Source organism: Prosopis cineraria, unplaced genomic scaffold, assembly GCF_029017545.1.
Source record: "Prosopis cineraria cultivar Desert tree isolate PC_DT_omini unplaced genomic scaffold, ASM2901754v1 PC2, whole genome shotgun sequence".
Taxonomy (NCBI): domain Eukaryota; kingdom Viridiplantae; phylum Streptophyta; class Magnoliopsida; order Fabales; family Fabaceae; genus Prosopis; species Prosopis cineraria.
Genome location: NW_026555333.1, coordinates 4,553,479 through 4,572,525, shown reverse-complemented (window position 1 = coordinate 4,572,525; position 19,047 = coordinate 4,553,479). Strand labels below are relative to the sequence as shown.

Below are 19,047 nucleotides of genomic sequence, written 5' to 3'. Positions count from 1 at the left end.
TTAACTTATTTCTTTAATTGATATATTATAAAATAAAATTATTTATTCAAAAAATTAAATACCAGTACATCGAGTCAATCAAAATAGCAGGGAAATAGACGCCGCTTAGATGTCACGCAACAGCGCCACTGATGTACTCCCTGTCCTATATTAACATGGCTCGTTAACTATGACGCAAAGCCAATTATAATTTTCAATTTTTTTTCCTGACCTGAAAATTTCTTCAAGTTTCCTGGTCCAAAAAGAAAATTTCTGCAAGTTTCTACACCCCTCCACTCCGGCACATTCACGAGGCAAATAACAAATATATATATATATATATATATATAGAAGGTGGAAAAAATTGTGAAAATTACTATTACTATTTACTATTGATCAAAAAAACGCAACGAAGGGGCAATGCGCTGATGGGAGGATTATAACCGCGTTTGCTGCAATTGATCACTCCGATATTCGACTCGATCGAGTTGGCTTCATTTTCTGTGATTTCTAGAGCTTTGGCAATGGACTCGATTCCTTTTCACGACGGCAATATATTCAGTTTGCTCGAGACTCGAAGCCTCGATAATCGTCTAGTATATTTTCCCCTTCAATTTATTTTTAAGTTTCGAAAGTAATTTTGAGCTAGAAATAGCACGGAAATCTTAATTTACAATCCAGAGGATGAAAAATTTATTTGTGTGGATTAATTTGGCCAAAACTTATCTGAAACTTGCATGTGTTTTCTTTCCTTGGGGGTTAGAGGGAAAGAGACGAAATCATAGCTGGAGAGAGTGCCTGGCCTAAACTAAACAGCGTCAAGTATCCCCACGATTGTCTTGTTTTTCTTAATTTTCCTGGAAAACAGAAAGTAGAAGTTTCGCTTTTAATAATTTGCCAAAATGCTGGTGGGGAATTCAGTGGCCATTTTGTCAAAGAAGAAAGGTTAGAGGCAGTGAAGTGAAATGCACGTGGTCGTGATTCGGGGTCAGGGTTTGCCAGGCTTACAAAAGCGAAGGAAATGCCTTAATTAGAAGGCTGTCTGTGAAGGACGTGAATGACCACATTTCTGGGATTTGAATGAACCATTGAACTTGTAAGGAAATGTAATTTTAGACTTGGGAACGGCATAGAAGTTTATATGTTTTCTTTCTAAACTTGAGGTGTGAGATCCGACTATTTTACGTGTCAAATGGTAAAAGAACTTTAGAATGGTTTGTTCAGGTAAATTAGTTCTTGCTATTTGTTATTGCTTTTACCAATCAGAACGTGTGATAATGTGTTAACCCATGTGTGATCTTGACCGTCGCTAAGAAATTGTTTCTGTTGTCTGTTTAGGATGTTAATCACAGGTTGCAGATGCACTCCTCATTGATTCGGAGGCTTTCTCTAGAAAGACAATTAGAGGTTGGTTTGATGCTTGTTTAACTAGTATATAATGGAACGAAAAAAATTCTTGGGAAGATTCTACCAATATATTATTTATCATCCATGTATAATACAAGTGATAAATATGGTACTTGATACTTGAAAGTGAGACGTATATCATTGAACTGGTTCTGTATAGAGGGAGATGAACTGATGAAGCAGCACTTTATCTTCAGAAAGTCTATATGGAAATATGAAACGCTTCTTGTGTCATTAACTCTCTTCCATTGTACTGGATATTCATTTTCTTATCATTCAAACAGGGCCATCGTGGTTGTGTTAATGCAGTGGCTTGGAATTCCACTGGTTCACTATTGATATCTGGATCAGATGACACACGGGTATCGTAAAATATTTTCTTTTGTCATCTGTACTTAGTCACATGTGCATGACTTAGTTTAAATATAAAACAGACAAAAAATTGATGATACTAGATACTGATTGTGCCATAAATCCCGAACTCATGCAATCTTCTCTGGAGTAGACAAATTGTATTTTAAAAGAACATGTAGTAAATAGATTTATTCCCTTTACGTGGGGATGAGGCGTGACTTGTATCTGTATGAATTCAACAATATGCAATCAGTTGTCCTGCGTGCCCTCATCTGAATACCCTCATCCTCCTTCCCCGTGATAAGAGAAAAAAGGAGAAAATATACGGCCAAAGAACTTGAAACAAGGGAAGGGGATCACTTGGCTACAACTTTATTTTATATATATATATATATATATATCATTTTGATATATCATGCGATTTCTTTTCGGTGTTTCTTTATGATAGATGGACTTTACCTTTGAATTCCCTTTTGCTCGCTATAAGGGATTCTTATATCGCCTACCTACATCCAATGCATGTTTCTTGTGCTCACACCGTATAATTGTGTTTCATTTTTCAGAGCAGTTTCTTTCGTTTTCTTCTTTTTCTTTTTTTGGCCAACTAAGTGAAGAGTCTGATCAAGGAAAAATGAAGTTAATAAATGATTCAGCTTTGTGTAATAAAGATAAATTAATAGTTGTGGGAGAGGGCACAGTTGTCTAATGTGTATTATAATTTGAAATAATTTATAATTTGTTTGATGGACTCATTCTATAAAGACAGAAAATAGGCTAGTAAAGCAAATGATGCTGCCGTTTGATTTTCTCCAATAAGTTAAGCGTTGTCTTTGTTGCAGTAGGCGCTGAACTTCTGTGTGAAATCTTGCAGATCAATATTTGGAGCTATGCAGGTCAAAAACTTTTGCATTCAATTGAAACTGGGCATTCTGCAAATATATTCTGTACTAAGTTTGTACCTGAAACTTCTGATGAGCTTGTGGTGTCTGGAGCTGGAGATGCCGAAGTAATGTTATGATACATTATATCTGTGTGGTTTGTGCCAGTTAAATTCTTACATTCATTTTTTTTTTTGGCAGGTTCGGTTATTTAATTTAACTCGTTTAAGCGAGAGAGGAGATAATGCCATTACACCATCAGCATTTTACCAATGTCACACTAGAAGAGTCAAGAAATTGGCTGTAAGACCTGTGGCTTAGAAAATCCTGAAATAGCATAGTTTCAATATGATACATAAATGGGGTTAGAGGAAATTTAATATATGTCCTGTGGCCTAAAATTATCCTTAAATAGTGTAGTTTTAATATGATCCATAAATGGGGTAAATGAAATTACATACTCCCTCCTTTCCCTTTTATGAGACGAAGTTGTCTAAATTATGCATACTGGTAAAACAGTTTTAACTTTATATTTTAAAATCTTTTATATCTTTCCACTTCCACCCTCAATTAATTCCTTATCATTCTCTTAACTTTACTCCAAGGTGGGTCAAGTCTTTTTATTCATTAATTAAGGGCATTTCAGGAAAAATTTTATTACTTCTGAGAGTTTGTAAATTGTTTTATAAATAGGAACATTACATCCTTCGAAAATTTGTCCTATAAGGAATGGAGGGAGTATAACATTGATTGGAATATCAGCACTGATCTGATTCCTTTGAGTTCTTATGTCTTCTATGCTTCTTTTATTGTAGGTTGAAAATGGAAACCCAAATGTGGTGTGGAGTGCCAGTGAGGATGGGACTCTGAGACAGCATGACTTTCGGGAAGGCACATCTTGTCCCCCGGCAGGATCTTCTCACCAAGAGTGCCGTAATGTTCTAGTAAGTTGTTAAATTCAGTTTCAAGCAATCTGTCCTTTTTTATTGTAATTCGATTTCCAGTAGCTTATGAACAGGTCGATTGTTGGGTTGAAATATCTGATATTATCTTGGAATATGTCTGTCAGTCTGTGCTAGAGTAGGAGAGTCACTGTTAAGAAAAGGAGCTTCTGCTTCATTTGTAATATCTGAAATTGTCACTGAAAACTTCAGTTGTTTCTCTTGTAAATTGGTTTATCTGCTATCAAGATGTGCTGATCTCACTAATGGAGCTCAAATGGCAATTAAAGTATTCTTAGAGAAGGGTTTGAGTAGCTAGTCTGTAAGTTGCCTCATGTGATTATTTTTTGTGGTATGCCAATTTTATTCTGTTTACCTCAGAATAATGTTGTTGCTGAAGTTGGTGGAATCTATCGGAAGTAGAACTTTTCTTAGGCATGATCATATGCTGAAAACTGTTTATTTTGCCAATTACAAATTGTACATTTTGTTAACTAATGATGTGTTAAGTTGCTCTTGCATGGGAAAATTATACAAACTCATAATCTTAATGTTTCTTCAATCGATTCATCTGCTGGTTGTCGAAATTATCGTGGGTTATTGGTTATGCAAAACATTGTAATAGAACTATTTATGTGCCTTTATTTAATTGCTTAAGGTTTTTTTTTTTAACTTGAAGTAGTTCTTCACTTGGCAATGCAGCCTCCATGACTAAGTGGTTCAAAGTTTGATGAGCCTTGCTTGCCCCATCTCTTAGTTAAAAATTAAGTTTCAACACAACGTATGATAAGGTGCTTTTTTTTGGCTTTTGAAGCCTTTGGAGGCCTGTTGTGATACACATGGTCGAGGTTATGATGACTATTTATGGACTTTCATATGGTAGCTTAAGCTTTGAAGTCGAAGTGGCTCTTGGCGAGTTGTTTTTGTATGTGTGTACTTACACTTCATGTACACTTGGGAACAATGACCAATAATTAGTTTGGGATATCAATAATGAGAACTTTATGAACAGCACAATACTGGAGATCACAGGTTTCTGCATTCAGTTTTATGATATTCACATCTTGCCTTCTCTCAAATCTTTTTGAGATTAAATTGCTATTAGACAGATGATAGTTAGGGTTTCAAATCATTAAAAAGCCTGTCAACAATAGTAGAATGTAGTTCTTTGGCTTTTCATTTTTCACTAAAATTAAGAAAAATTGTAAATTATTAGTCATATTAAATTGCTATTAGACAGATGATAGTTAGGGTTTCAAATCATTAAAAAGTCTGTCAACAATAGTAGAATGTAGTTCTTTGGCTTTTCATTTTTCACTAAAATTAAGAAAAATTGTAAATTATTAGTCATGGTTTGCTAAAGCTGAATTCCTTAGAAATTGTTTGACCTATGTTTTTTTAATTCTTGATGTCAGCTTGACTTGCGTTGTGGAGCTAAAAGGTCATTAGCTGATCCTCCTAAACAAGTCCTTGCTCTAAAATCTTGCGATATTAGCTCTACTAGGCCGCATTTGCTCCTTGTTGGTGGGAGGTGATGTTTCTGGTGATTTTTGTTTTTGGTGGTTTAGCCCCATTTTTATATTTCAAACTGGTATCCATTTCTTTGTTGCGTGCAGTGATGCTTTTGCACGTTTATATGATAGAAGGATGCTACCGCCTCTCAGCTCCTGTCGGAAGAGAATGTCACCACCTCCTTGTGTCAATTATTTCTGCCCAATGCATCTTTCTGACAGTGTTAGTTCTTTGGTTCCCTGATTTCTTTTCTGCATTTCCAGTATTGATACTCTTCATATTGTTCGTATTTGTTCTGAAAATATACGTACATAAACACACACACACACAAACGCATACTTCAAACTGTTTAGAAAATATTTCCTGTACTTTGAAAGTATTTGCTTTTATAAAATCTTGAAGCTTTTTATTTTTTAAAATTCTTGTTCCAGCATATGTTTATTAGAAAATATTTCCTGTACCTTGAAAGTATTTGCTTTTATAAAATCATGAAGCTTTTTATTTTTTAAAATTCTTGTTCCAGCATATGTTTATTAGAAAATATTTCCTGTACCTTGAAAGTATTTGCTTTTATAAAATCTTGAAGCTTTTTATTTTTTAAAATTCTTGTTCCAGCATATGTTTATTAGGAGAGAAGGTACTCTTGTATTTGCCTAGATAAACATATTGAAATGCTGAAATCTGATTTAGATTTTTTTTAATCCCAGTCCTGTCAAACATATGTTTTTAATATATAGTCAATTCCATTGCCTCTTTTTGCCCCTTGTGATGTGCCTTTTCTCTCGGGTCATGATTGGGGGAGAGAGGATTTTCTTTTTCGTGCATGTTTCATCACTTATGCAGGACAAAGCAATAAATTGGAGATTTCTTTATCTTCTTAACAATATGAATGTGGTCAAATTTTATTGATGATCACAGTTTGGTACTTGCCAAAATTGTTGTTAGTAGTGGATCTCATGTTACATATAACCATTGTCAGTAGCTTTTCAGGTATTTTAGTGATATCTACATCTTTTCACTGCCTTAACAAATATGTTATATATGGCACTTGATTTACCGTATCTCTTCAACTAATATCTTCCTTTACTTGTTGACCTAAAAGTAATGTTATAGCTCAAACTGTGTCCCCTTTCTTCTAGGGACATTCAAGCTTGCACTTAACTCATGTTACATTCAGTCCCAATGGAGATGAGGTTCTCCTCAGCTATAGTGGAGAGCATGCTTACCTAATGAATGTAAATCATGGTATAGCGGTTTTCCTTAAACCCTCCTTGTTATTAAATGTTACAATCTGTATAGTTTTTTTTATCTGAAAAAGTACTTCTAAATTTTGAACCTTTTTTTGTTGACATTTGTTTGGTCAAATTAATAATACTTTGAATTGAATTTGAATGCCTATTAAACAGAGTGAAGGGTCGCCATATTTTGGGGAACAAACTATTCTTGAATGGTATCATCTTAGGTTGTTACGTTTTGTGATTTGGTTCTATTTTTCTCTGTATGTCTCCACATGTGTTTTTGCAAGCTTAAGTGGCCATTTGTATCAGCGTGATTCTTCCATGAGAAAATGATAAATTGGAATCCCCTTCTTGAAACCACGTCTTCTATGCATTTACTTTCCCCCCTGCAGTTTGGCTCACTTTGATGAACTACCTGGCGTGATTCTTACATCAACAAATTCCACTCCACTAGCTTTCTTTCCTTCCTTCCTTTTTTAGACTATACAAGTTGTTGATAACTTGCATAACTGTAACATGCAGCTGGAGAGAATGCTATGCAATATACTTCAGGAGACAATTTGAAGCTGATGAATTATTCCCCAACAATTGATGGAGTGAAATTGCAGCATACTGTCTTCCCAAATGGTTTTCCTATTAAAAAGAATGTTGCAGCACAGGTATCCAGCACATGCTTGTTTGATTAATTTAAGGGAAATGTTTAGAATGAATTTGGTGGAGAATTAGTATCTAAATAAGAATATTTTGCTGTAATTTCTTTGCATCATACTTGGTTGAGTGATGGGCATCCAAGTGGGATGGGGAATTTTTAGCTATTGGGAGAACCAGCTCAGTTATGCTAGTTATTGGTTTCCTTCAATTGGCCCGTATAAAGAGTTGACATTCTGACGGCTACAATCTAAGATGCTTCCTTTTTGGTTAGAACCCTCTGTGAGTACCCTTTTGAAATTGCCAACCATCAAGTCTATTGCCAATTGATGGGCAATTGGGAAGGATGTGTCCCTCCTGTAAAAGCTAGTTGTTGAAGGGCTAGAACCAATATACTTAAATACCTTATGAAGTATCTTATATTAATTAATGTGGGGACTTAGCATCTCATGCTACCTTGGTCTCCAGCATTGGGTAATTGGAGTCTTCAGATTGACAAGTGCAGGAAACTAATTCAATTTGCCAAGAGATCCTTGGAGGAAGGGAAATCTTATCATGGAATTGAAGCATGTAATGAAGTTTTGGATGGCTATGGTGATATTGTTGGGCCTGCGCTCAAACATGAATGCCTGTGTATCCGTGCTGCATCGTTGCTGAAGGTTCTTTTATTGATAAGCTATATCATGTCCTTTTGTTTCCCCCTAAATATCTTGCGTATATTGAATTTCATTTTTCCTTCTTAATGTGTAATTTTACATGATTTCCTTCACCATCCAGCGGAAATGGAAAAATGATGCTCATATGGCGTTAAGGGACTGCTATGATGCAAGAAAAATCAATAATTCATCCTATAGAGCTCTTTATAGTGCTTCAGAAGCATTGTCGCAGGTAATGTGGTTATATGCAACTGCAGTTTTTGACCCCTTGTATGAATCTCTAACTTGTCACGATATGTCCAGATTGTCTCTGCATGTTAAGCTTCTCATTAACAGAAAATGATTGTGTGTTTACATTATCTGGTTCTTTTACGGAGAAGCCAAATAATAGAACCAGCACATTGAAATTTTAACGCAGATTAGAAAATGTCTGTTATTTTCAGAGATGTGTTTCAGTAAAGGCAAGTCTTCTTTTAGTTCTTGAACACATTATAATTAGCTCCTGATGTTATTTAATTCCAGTTGGGTAGACATAAAGAAGCTTTGGATTTTGCTGTTGCTGCTCACTTGTTGGCCCCATCAGCACCAGAAGTTGCAGAAAGAGTGGAGAATGTAAAGAAGGATATAACTTCAGGTTTGGCTCAGATTGCCTTGCATGTGTACAGTAATCATAAAGAACTTTTCGCCCCAAATGTCAGTCTGCAGCTACAATGTTCTTTTATCATGCATGCTAAGTTGTTGATATCTCAATTCTACACTTAAATTAGTTGGCAGTGAAGTTTGATTGACCCTTAGCACAAAGAGCAAAAGTGTTTCGCTTCAAGCTGTAGTGTCATTGTGCAAGGCAAGGGGGTTAGTCAATATATCCCCTATTGTAATTTTCAATGAAGTTGCTCATGTTTGGTGCCACATGATTTATAGAGCTATCCATTACCATTATGTGCCACATGCAATCATGCAGAATGTAAATCAGCTGCCTGCATTTGTAAGGGGGACACTCCCTGAGCGTATTGAGACACTTTCAGCAGCCACAGAGCATTAGGTCCAGGTATTAGACGTAGTGATTTGATTCAGGATGATGTTGCTAATCTAGTGGAGTTGAGGTCCTGAAGTGTCCTTTCCATTGATTTTTGTTAGCTATTCAGTTGGATCTCAACGATTTATGGAGTGGGCAGTAGCATTCTCCTTATTGTCTTATTGATGAAGAGAATGAAAAAGCTATCTGAAAACGAGGTGTTTTGAGGGATTAGAGTATGATTTTATTTGTGCGCTGAAGATCAACCCCTTGACTTTAAGAGGATAACATTTAGATCTATTTATACTACATAGGGCCTCTGACTCCTAAACTTCAAATTGTTTTGACACATTTGAATTCTGGGTAACTCTTCAAGTTATTGAGTTATGTATCTAAGTATTATTGTTGTTGTTTTATTATACATTACTATTATTTTAAGTTGTATATGTGAAAGATGTAAAAGTATGATAGGTGTTGTGAATCAATATTGTCTAGTCCAACCAACAGTGGTTAAGTCAAATGAACCTTTTAAACGAGACCAAGGGTTTGATTCTTGTAAGTGGTAAAAAATCATATTGGAAGGGCTATTCTTAATTGGATCCGACAACTTGAATATGAATAGTATTTGATAGAGCTCTGCGCTATAATAAATATTCAAACAAAGCTTTTAATGCAAAAGAGAGATAAATGAGGGAAATTTTGAGGTTTTAATATTAATGCATATGAACCAAATCAGTGTTACAAAAGAGGAACTCATTGATTCTAGCCAAAACCCTATTCCCTATAACTGAAAATTACAAGCCAAATGAGAGAACACAGCAACAAGAACAAGGCCCCTCACTGGTGTTCGAGAGACCAGCACTCTCCTCTCTTCTAACTCAAAAACATCCTTGAGTGCTAACCAAAAAATAACACAGCAAAATAAAGCAAGCAAAAAGGTGACTTCAGTATCGAGACTGAATCTTAGCCACCTTACCAAAACATCATGGCTTAATCCTTCTTTTCTGGATCCCCAGGATATTAATCCTGACCCAATGGGCATTTTTTTTCTACACCCAACTGTCCCCTTGATCTCCTCTTATAAGTCTGACCATATCTCACGGTCACATCATTACTTGCCTCTAAGAGTCTCACCTTGTCCTCAAGGGGAAAATCTGAAAATTGGAGGGAAATGGTGTCAGCTGTCTCCCATGAATTCTCAAACTCGGGTAAATCTTTCCATTTCACTAAAACCTCCAGCTAGCCTGTCATAAGTTTCCGAACCTTGCATATGCCTTGACGTTGTACTTGTAACTCTAATTCTGCAGAAAGTGCTGGTGGTATAGTAGGAGTGATGATAGCTGAATAAACTGATTTTTTAGGTTGAGAGATGTGAAAGATTGGATGAATGCGAGCTGTGGAAGGAAGTTCCACCTTGTATGCTACTTTTCCAATCTGCTTTATGAACTTGAATGGTCCATAGAAACGCGGGCTGAGTTTCTCATTAAGTCTTTTAGCCAAAGACTTCAGTTTGTAAGGTCTGATTTTGACATAAACTAAATCTCCAATGTCTAGCTGCACCTCTCGCCTATGTTTGTCTGCTTGCTTCTTCATTCTTTCTAGTGCCACGGTGAGGTTTTCCCTTAAAATGGCAATAATGCCATTATGGGACTGAATCTGTTCATTGACAGTTTCAATGTCTGATGGTTCCTCATTCATCTTAAAGAAGTTAGGAGAGTCCCGTTCGTACACTGCCTTAAAAGGTGTCATTCCAGCAGCCCCATGATGAGATGTGTTGTACCAATACTCAGCCCAAGGTAACAATTGAGCCCATTGAGTTGGTTTCTTGCTGGTGAAACAACGCAAATAAATTTCTAAGCCTCGGTTCAAAACTTCGGTTTGGCCATTAGATTCCGGGCGGTAAGCGGAGCTAAGACAAAGCTGAGTGCCTGCTTGCTTAAATAATTCTTTTCAAAATTGACTTACGAACACCTTATCTCTATTTGATACAATTGTTTTTGGAAACCCATGCAGTTTAACAATGTCATTATTGAATCTTTCGGCAACTTCTTTTGCTGTAAATGGGTCTGTCAAAGCCAAGAAGTGGGCATATTTTGTCAACCTATCAACAACAAGTATGACGTCATACCTTTTGGATTTTGGAATGAAGTCCATGCTAATATCTTCCCAAATTTGTCGAGGAATTGGCAAGGGTTGCAACAGCCCAGCCGGAGTTAATGCTTGATATTTGTTCTTTTGGCACACGTCGCACTGTGACACATATTGTTGGATATCTTTTTTCATGCCTTCCCAATATACAACAGTAGAGAGCCTCTTGTAAGTGCGCAAATAACCCGAATGGCCTCCGGTTGGTGAATCATGAAATTCCTTCATTAGTAAGGGAATCTTGGTAGACTTCTTTGGTGGCACCAATCGTCCTTTATAGTGTAGACAGCCCTTCACAAGGCTGAATCCCTCCAAATTCCCTTGCTTGGTAATGACTTTTTGCAGTATATCATTTAACTTGTGGTTAGCATGTACTTCTTTCTCCCATTCTTCAAGGTCATCATGCTGCCACAAAGAAAATCCGTGTATCTCCAGATTTTCTTCTTTTCTTGAAAGGGCATCTGCTGCACAATTTTCCTTGCCTGGCTTGTAGGCTATTTCAAACTTGAACCCCATTAGTTTAGTGATCCAATGCTGCTGACTTTCTTCTACAATTCTCTGTTCCAGCAGAAACTTCAAAGCTTTTTGATCTGTTAGGATGACAAATTTCTCCCCCTATAAGTAATGCTGCCACTTCTTGCCTGCCATAACAATTGTCATAAGTTCCCTCTCATAAACGGAACATTGTTGAGCCCGATTAGAGAGCTTTTGACTGAAATATGGCATTGGACAGCCATTCTGCATCAGCACTGCTCTTATTCCAGACCCGGAAGCATCTGTTTCCAACTCAAACGGGATGGAAAAATCAGGCACAGCCAGTATTGGAAGAGAAGTTATGGCTGTCTTGAGATTTTGGAAGGCTTCTTCAGCTTCTGGGGTCTATTTAAAAGCATCTTTCTTGAGTAAATTAGTGAGAGGACTGGCAAGTTCTCCATAATTCTTGACAAATCGTCTATAATACCCTGTCAACCCTAGGAACCCTCTTAAGGATTTCACATTCTTGAGTTTAGGCCACTGCACCATACTCTCAATTTTGTTGGGATCCGCTTGCACTCCCTCCTTGGAAATGATATGCCCTAGAGATTCAATTTTTGGTTGGGCAAAAGTGCATTTCTTAAGGTTGATCAGTAGCTGGTTCTCTTTCAGGATAGACAAAACAGCTTTCAAATGTTTCAAGTGAGATGTTAAATCATGGCTGTAAATAAGCATGTCATCAAAAAATGCAAGTACAAATTTCCGTAGATGCTCAGGAAATATCTCCTTCATTAAAGATTGGAATGTGGAAGGAGCATTGGTTAAACCAAAGGATATTACCTTGAATTCATAATGTCTCTCGTGGGTTCTAAATGCTGTTTTATGTTCATCTCCAGCCATAATTCTGATCTGATGATATCTGGATTTCAAATCCAGCTTGGTGAACATGGTGGCCCCTTTTAACTCATCCAACAACTCATCTATAGCTGGTATGGGGAATTCATCTGGCACCATGATTTCGTTCAAGGCTCTATAGTCCACACAGAATCTCCGACTCCCATCTTTTTTTTTTTTTTAACCAACAAAACTAGACTTGAATAGGGGCTTTGATTGGGCTAGATGATACCTGCTCTCAACATATCTTTCACCATCTTCTCAATTTCATTTTTTTTTTGAGCATGAGGGTATTGATATGGTTGAATGTTAGGAGGCTGCTCTCTCAATTTGGTTGCTATTACCTGATCATGAGAACGAGTTGGTGGTAACCCTTCAAAGGGTCAGCAAACTGTAGAGAATTGATCTAGGAGGTTCTGAATTTTGAGCGCCAAATGTATAGTTTCAGCTGTTGTTTTTTCAATATTCATTCCATTATATCCAATCATGTACCCCTCCCTCTCTTCTGAACAAATCGCATAGATGACTTAAGGGAAACCAAGGCCTTGGTTAGAGCAGAATCTTCATGGTCAGTTGCCCCTAGATAACCTTCACTTCTTCCAAGGATTTTAACCATTTGACCCCTAGTACAGCATCCACGCCATTGAGTGGAAAGGGATAGAAGGTTTGAATAATGTCCAGGCATTGTACTGGTAACTTGAGGTCATTACAGCATTGCTTACCTTTAATACTGAACCCATCCCCAACAGTGATTGAGTAGATAGCAATTTCCTCCATTGGAATTTTGATTTTGTTGACTAACTTTTCAGCTATGAAGTTGTGAGTGGCCCTACTATCAATCAAAATCACAATCTCGACCTTCTTTAGTTTCCCACGTACCTTCTTAGTGTGATTTCCTCCAAACCCAACTATGGAGTTTAGTGATAACTCCATTCGAGTTTCATCTTCTTCGATCTCTTCACTATCTTTAGTGCACATTGGTTCGTGGCCTTCGGTCCCCTTCTCAGATTCTAACTCCAGTGACATCACTTGCAGATTTTTATTTTTGCAGATGTGATTAGGTCCAAATTTATCTGCACATTTGAAACACAAGCCAAGCTCTCGTTAAAGAGTCAATTCCGCATCAGAAAGTTGCTGAGTTTGTCCCCCTGGACGCGACGATGCTATTCCCATTGCATTGCTCACCACTTTCGATTCTGTCATTTTAGTCTCTGCCCGTTTTTGGAATCTCGAGCTCATGTATGTTGGAGGAGTATGCGTGCTTTTACTGGGCTCAGGTACACGAGTGATCTGTGTGAAAGGAGTTTGGGCTGATTCATTTTTAAGCCCACTTTAAAAACGTTGGGCTCGCAGAAACCGTGAGTCTTTGGTTCTCTCTATTACTTGATTCCTCTCATCTATCCTAATAGACATCTCCATAATTTCTCTAAGGGTACTGGCGGCTGTGAGCTTTAATTCAGCCCTTATCTCTGGTTTCAGTCCTACTCGAAATGCCCTAACTACACACGATTTTGATGCGTCCCCCACCATAGCTAATACGTGTTCAAATTCCTTTACATACTCGCGCATAGAATGCTCTTGTTTAACTGCAAACATCATCTCATACTCATCCCCAAGCTATGAGGGATGGAATGGGCGCAAAAGTTCTTGCTTGAACTCTGACCATTCTCAGATAGGTGATTGAGTTTCCACCCATTGATGCCAGTTAAGAGCCTTACCTTTGAGGCACGCAATGGTTGTCTCTCCATTTCAGCTGCAGCATTGATTCGAAAGTACCTTTCCGCTTTGAAAAGCCACCCAATAGGGTCTTCTCTATCAAATATTAGTAACTCCAGCTTCCTGTACTTCCCTACTTATTCATGATCTTCAGTGCTTCCCGTAGTCTCTTCATGGCTAGGTTGCTCTTGTTCAAGAGGTTGGTCTGCACTTTTCTATTTCTTTGCTATCTGCTCTAATTTTTCTTGCATCGTTTGCATCATCTCCTTCATGATGGTCATTTCTTTTGATAACAGATTCTTTCAACTCTTGTACTCCGGGATTAGAGTATTGCACTCTTTCGGCCATCTTCTCTTGCACTTGTTAGAGGGTCCGAGGATTGCATGGCTCTGGTACCAAATGATAGAGCTCTGCTCTATAATAAATATTCGAACAAAGCTTTTAATGCAAAAGAGAGATAAATGTGGGAAATTCTAAGGTTTTGATGTTAATGCATATGAACTGAATCAGTGTTACAAAAGAGAAACTCACTGATTCTAGCCAAAACTCTATTCCCTATAACTGAAAATTACAAGTTAAAGGAGAGAACATAGCGAGAAGAACAAGGCCCCTCACTGGTGTTCGAGAAACCAGCACTCTTCTCTCTTCTATCTAGCAAAAACATCCTTGAGTGCTAACCAAAAAATAGCACAGCAAAATAAAGCAAGCAAAAAGGTAACTTCAGTTTTGAGACTAAATCTAATCCCCCTTACCAAAAACATCATGGCTTAATCCTTCTTTTCTAGATCCCCAGGATATTAATCCCGACCCAATGGGTATTTCTTTTCTACACCCAACTGCCCCCTGGATCTCCTCTTATTAGTTTGACCATATCTCACGGTCATGTCAATATCTAATATTAGATAACTATATCCAAAAAATAAAAAAAATATTGTCCTATCAGTTATCCCAATACACCATGATCCCTTGAAGCAACAAAGCTTGTGCTGTGTATAACGTTGCATGTAGGTCACTGAAACATGATCCTTTACTTGAAGGACATTAACATTAGAAGAAAATAACAAGAATTAGCATGCCAAAAAACTGTTATTCCTTTTCTTTTATTTCTAAATGTAAAATTTCATTGTCTTCATTATTTTGATTTTTTTTTTTTTGGGATCTGATTTTACCAGCTGAAGCTGAAAAAAATAACAAGACAAATGATGAAGCATCAAGGTTTGACAGTCGAGGTGGAAGAATATTATCATTGAGTGACATACTCTATCGGGCAGAAGTCAATAGTGATGCTTCGCAAGATGGTCCAAGATCTGATAGAGATGATTCTGATTATGATGAGGAATTGGACTTGGACTTTGAAACATCAATGTCAGGTGATGAGGGACGTGATGTTGAATCCAACATTCTTCATGGGAGTTTAAATCTTAGAATCCACCGAAGAGGTGACTCAAGGGAAAATGCTGTTATAAATGGCTCTTGTGAATCACCCTCGTCGTCATCATCACAGAATGATAGAGCATCTTATCAGGTTTATGTTCATGCCATCCGTTTTAAACTGATTATTCCTTTATCAGCAATGCCATTCTCTTTTGACCCATGGGTCTAATGTTTTCATCATTTTTTTAAGGATAAATTTATTTTGATTCCTTTTTCTTTGTTTTGGAGAAACTAGATCCTATTCAGTGTTGCACCGAGTGTGGTAGGAGAGAAAATGAGAATTTGAATGTGAATCTGACCCACCCTGTCGACTCTATTATTTTTTCAATCCTCTTTCTCCTAATTGGCAGTCTCAATTCACTCCCTAAGTTGAGAGGATCTGAACTTGGGTTTATTGTACACAACACTCTTACATTGAAATGGTCTATGGAAAGGGAAGAACAGATCAACCTTCAGGTTGCAAAGCCTTTAGAACCTAAGACCTTTTAATTGGGATTTAGAGATAGGTTTCATTTGTAAGACCATTTCATTGCTTCATTTAGGTGCTGTTATTCATCTATGACCATGCTTGTGTTTTTTTTTTTTTAACTCTGCAAATTACAGTCCATTCCAGCTCATTTTTACTCTCTTTGTTAATAAATCAGCCTGAAGCAGCTGTTGATATGAAACAAAGATTTGTTGGCCACTGTAATGTTGGAACTGACATAAAACAGGCGAGTTTTCTTGGTCAAAGAGGTATGTTCCTTTGTGATTTATTTTATTCAAGTGGGGTTGCCTTTGGGAAGGTTCTATCATAATTTAATGCCAAACACATACTGTAAAGATAGGAAAACTGTATCTTCTCCTTTTCCATTTCTGTTACTCTGTTACATTTTACATGGTAATGTTGTCTTGTTGAAGTTCTTTAAGAAATGCATACTTGTACTGAAAAGAATTTTCTTATACCTTGCTTGATGTATTTTATTATAGTAGCAATACGACATTTGATTAATCTAATTTCCTGCAATTGTAGCATCTTTTCAAGTGATAAAATTGAGTTGAATGCCATCTGTCAGAGTTTCAATTTTTACATGATCTTTTCCTTGTTTGTTTTTAGGTGAATATGTGGCCAGTGGAAGTGATGATGGAAGATGGTTTATTTGGGAAAAGCAGACTGGTAGACTCGTAAAAATGCTCAACGGTGATGAAGCTGGTAATGTTGTTTTCCTCACTGAAAGGTTTTGGATATTAGCATCTCCTTTTCTGAGATAATTTGGCTGTCCTTGCAACAGTTGTAAATTGTGTGCAGTGTCATCCATATGATTTTGTTGTGGCAACCAGTGGTATTGATAATACCATTAAGGTGAGAATGATGATTTCTATGATGAATGTTATCTTTTTTGTTGACTTCATTGATATCTGAACCTGATGGCAGTCCATTATTATAGATATGGACTCCAAATGCTCCTGTTTCATCTCCTGTAGCTGTTGGGTCAGTTGGACCAGAAACTACTGATGTGTTGGTTGCTATGGAGCACAATCAAAGAAAATTATGGCGTAATCGTGATTCCATCCTGTAAGGCTCGCTGAATCTAATGTTTGATATAGGGATAATAGTGGCTAGGTAGTTTTACAGGTACTATTAGCATGCATATCAATTTGCTTTACTAATGTTTATTCAAAATATATAAATATATAGAACTCTAACAAAATGATCATTTATAGTCTTAAAATATTGCTGCTATCTATTGTTGCAAACAAATAAAATCAACAATTTTTCCCCCACAAAATGTCATTTTTAATTGATTCTACAATGAATTTGGAATGTCATGTTTTATAACCGGGTGTAACCCACTTATCCATGTAAAAATTACAAGAGTCTAAATCGTTAGTTCACCTAAAAAGATATTTGACGTGTTAAAAATACAAAATTTACACAATAATATTTGTTATGGCGGTTAGAAATTGCCACAGGTATCATTTATTGCGTCATATAATATGATAATTTGGTGAAGATTCATGTGCATAATACCGGACAAAGTATTGTTGTCATTCTAACAAATCTACCGTGGACAGACACCGTATCTAATGTTGATACCAATGACGGTTAGAGTCCTTCAGCTTCACTAACTAAGAAAATGACAGCTTAGTAACAAAAGTCTATTGGCACCGAACAAATAAGACTTGCAAGCTATTTTGTCCCTTGATGTTTCTATAACCCCCATGGGGTACAATCTGTTTAGGTTATAATTCACCAATGAAAATATGTCTGTGTTGCAGACCGTTTGAGCTTTTAGAGCCATTTAGAATGCAGGAGTTTCCTGAAGGTTCATTGCGATTGCGTCCATTTGATTGCGCCCAAAGCTAATAATTCTCTGGGTTAACCAGGTGGTGAGTCCTGCATTTTTCTTTTCCTGCACGTGTTAGTAAAGCAACTTGGCTGATTTTTTTTTTTTCTTCATATGACCAAATTGAAATACTATCTATATAAAGCTAATGATTCTGTGTTTTTGAGAAACTGATCGTGTGCCCCAGCTTCCTGTTATGCTGTGTTAGCCCAAACCTTCTTGCATGCATTTTTTTCTTTTAATTTTTCCATCTGGCCAAATTGAAATATTATCTTGCTATATGTACATGTAGTGATACTGATTTGTTGTCATATGGGTATCGGACACAGGTGGGAGGTAAGAGGCGTCAGTTGCACAATGAACTCCAGTCCAACTATGCGAGGCATTTTGAGGGATCAACAGAGTACGCTGTAGGATTAAGGATGAAATGTGGCTGTATTCCGTTCACGGATTAATTTCCCAGTGCATTATTCTTTTTTCATTTTTGGTTGCATAAATTTATTAGTTATAAAGGCTGCTGATGTTTATGTTTTTGTATAGAATGAGGCGGTCTCGGTATTGTAAAGATTTGTATATAAAACGAGTCAAAAAAGTGGTTTTGGATTGTGGAAGTAATTAAACGAGGATGTGAGCAGATAATCATGGTTCATGTCCCTAAGACTTCTCACGCTCTTGTTTCTTATCGTATTTAAATTTCAATATTTGCTTGTTCTGGGTGCTTTCCTGCCATGCCTGATCATGTGGAGGTAACGTGTGTCTGCGGTCAGCATCTGATTTCATTTTTTTTAACTTTTCAAGGTAAATCACTCTGTGATTTCATTTCTAAAATAGTAAGGTTGCACAAATAACAGATAGAATAAGATTTTGGCTTAACATAGAATCAACCTGTAGTTTGGTCTAGTCTAAGTTTAATCTAGAGTTGAACAAAAGTGGCTCTGTTTCATAGGATTGGGAGGTTAGTTTTGGTAGCTTAGTACTTCATTTTATTTGTTTTTCTCCTTCCTTTTGTCTTGTAAGAGGCAATAATTTATATTAACTTGATAAATTCAATTAAAATAACAAAAATATTTATAATCACGCAAAATTTATCATAAAACATCAAAAACTAATCATAATAAATTCATAACATTAACCATGGAATCAGTGAAGGATAGAACTCATTTGGACGGTGAAGGAGCAACACATTGGAAGAATCAGTGGGAAAATGTTTTATTTAATTTAACATTTAGGCTTCACATTATAATTATAATTATATTAAAAATATTAAATTATATTAAAATAATTTTATAGGATTAGGTTTAATTAAATGGCCTGAAAGCTCAGTTCTTTGTCCACTTCAACCTAAAGATGAAATCCGGTTTTATCGGTCATTTTAATTTTTTGGATCAATGTTTTTGCAAGACTGGATTGGACAAGATTTGTCCAGTTC

The 19,047-nt window shown here is 36.6% G+C and overlaps 1 protein-coding gene across 3 annotated transcripts; it reads left to right on the top strand.

The window, feature by feature from the left end:
• The first annotated feature begins 235 nt into the window (after positions 1-235).
• Positions 236-18,257, top strand: LOC129302993 (protein ALTERED SEED GERMINATION 2). Of its 3 annotated transcripts, none has more exons than XM_054941963.1 (20): positions 236-575; positions 1,318-1,386; positions 1,671-1,748; positions 2,612-2,746; positions 2,820-2,921; positions 3,434-3,562; positions 4,975-5,090; positions 5,176-5,293; positions 6,211-6,316; positions 6,832-6,968; positions 7,449-7,616; positions 7,735-7,845; positions 8,136-8,247; positions 15,030-15,382; positions 15,936-16,026; positions 16,388-16,483; positions 16,563-16,633; positions 16,719-16,846; positions 17,551-17,658; positions 17,948-18,257. In XM_054941963.1, the coding sequence occupies exons 1-19, from the start codon at positions 504-506 to the stop codon at positions 17,636-17,638; spliced, it is 2,280 nt and encodes a 759-aa protein (XP_054797938.1). In that variant the 5' UTR covers positions 236-503; the 3' UTR covers positions 17,639-17,658; positions 17,948-18,257. The 3 variants fall into 3 exon arrangements, with proteins under 3 accessions (XP_054797938.1, XP_054797937.1, XP_054797939.1); XM_054941962.1 differs by having other exon boundaries at positions 238-575; positions 17,551-17,661; XM_054941964.1 differs by lacking the exon at positions 236-575 and adding an exon at positions 598-1,075 and having other exon boundaries at positions 17,551-17,661.
• Positions 18,258-19,047: the final 790 nt, after the last annotated feature.

What these genes read in the sequence shown, in the direction of transcription:
- LOC129302993 (XM_054941963.1), top strand. Translation starts at nt 504, where the DNA reads ATGGACTCGATTCCTTTTCACGACGGCAATATATTCAGTTTGCTCGAG. An exon ending in AAGAGTGCCGTAATGTTCTA is followed by an intron (nt 3,563 to 4,974) that starts GTAAGTTGTTAA and finishes TCTTGATGTCAG; the next exon opens with CTTGACTTGCGTTGTGGAGC. An exon ending in AAAGAAGGATATAACTTCAG is followed by an intron (nt 8,248 to 15,029) that starts GTTTGGCTCAGA and finishes TGATTTTACCAG; the next exon opens with CTGAAGCTGAAAAAAATAAC.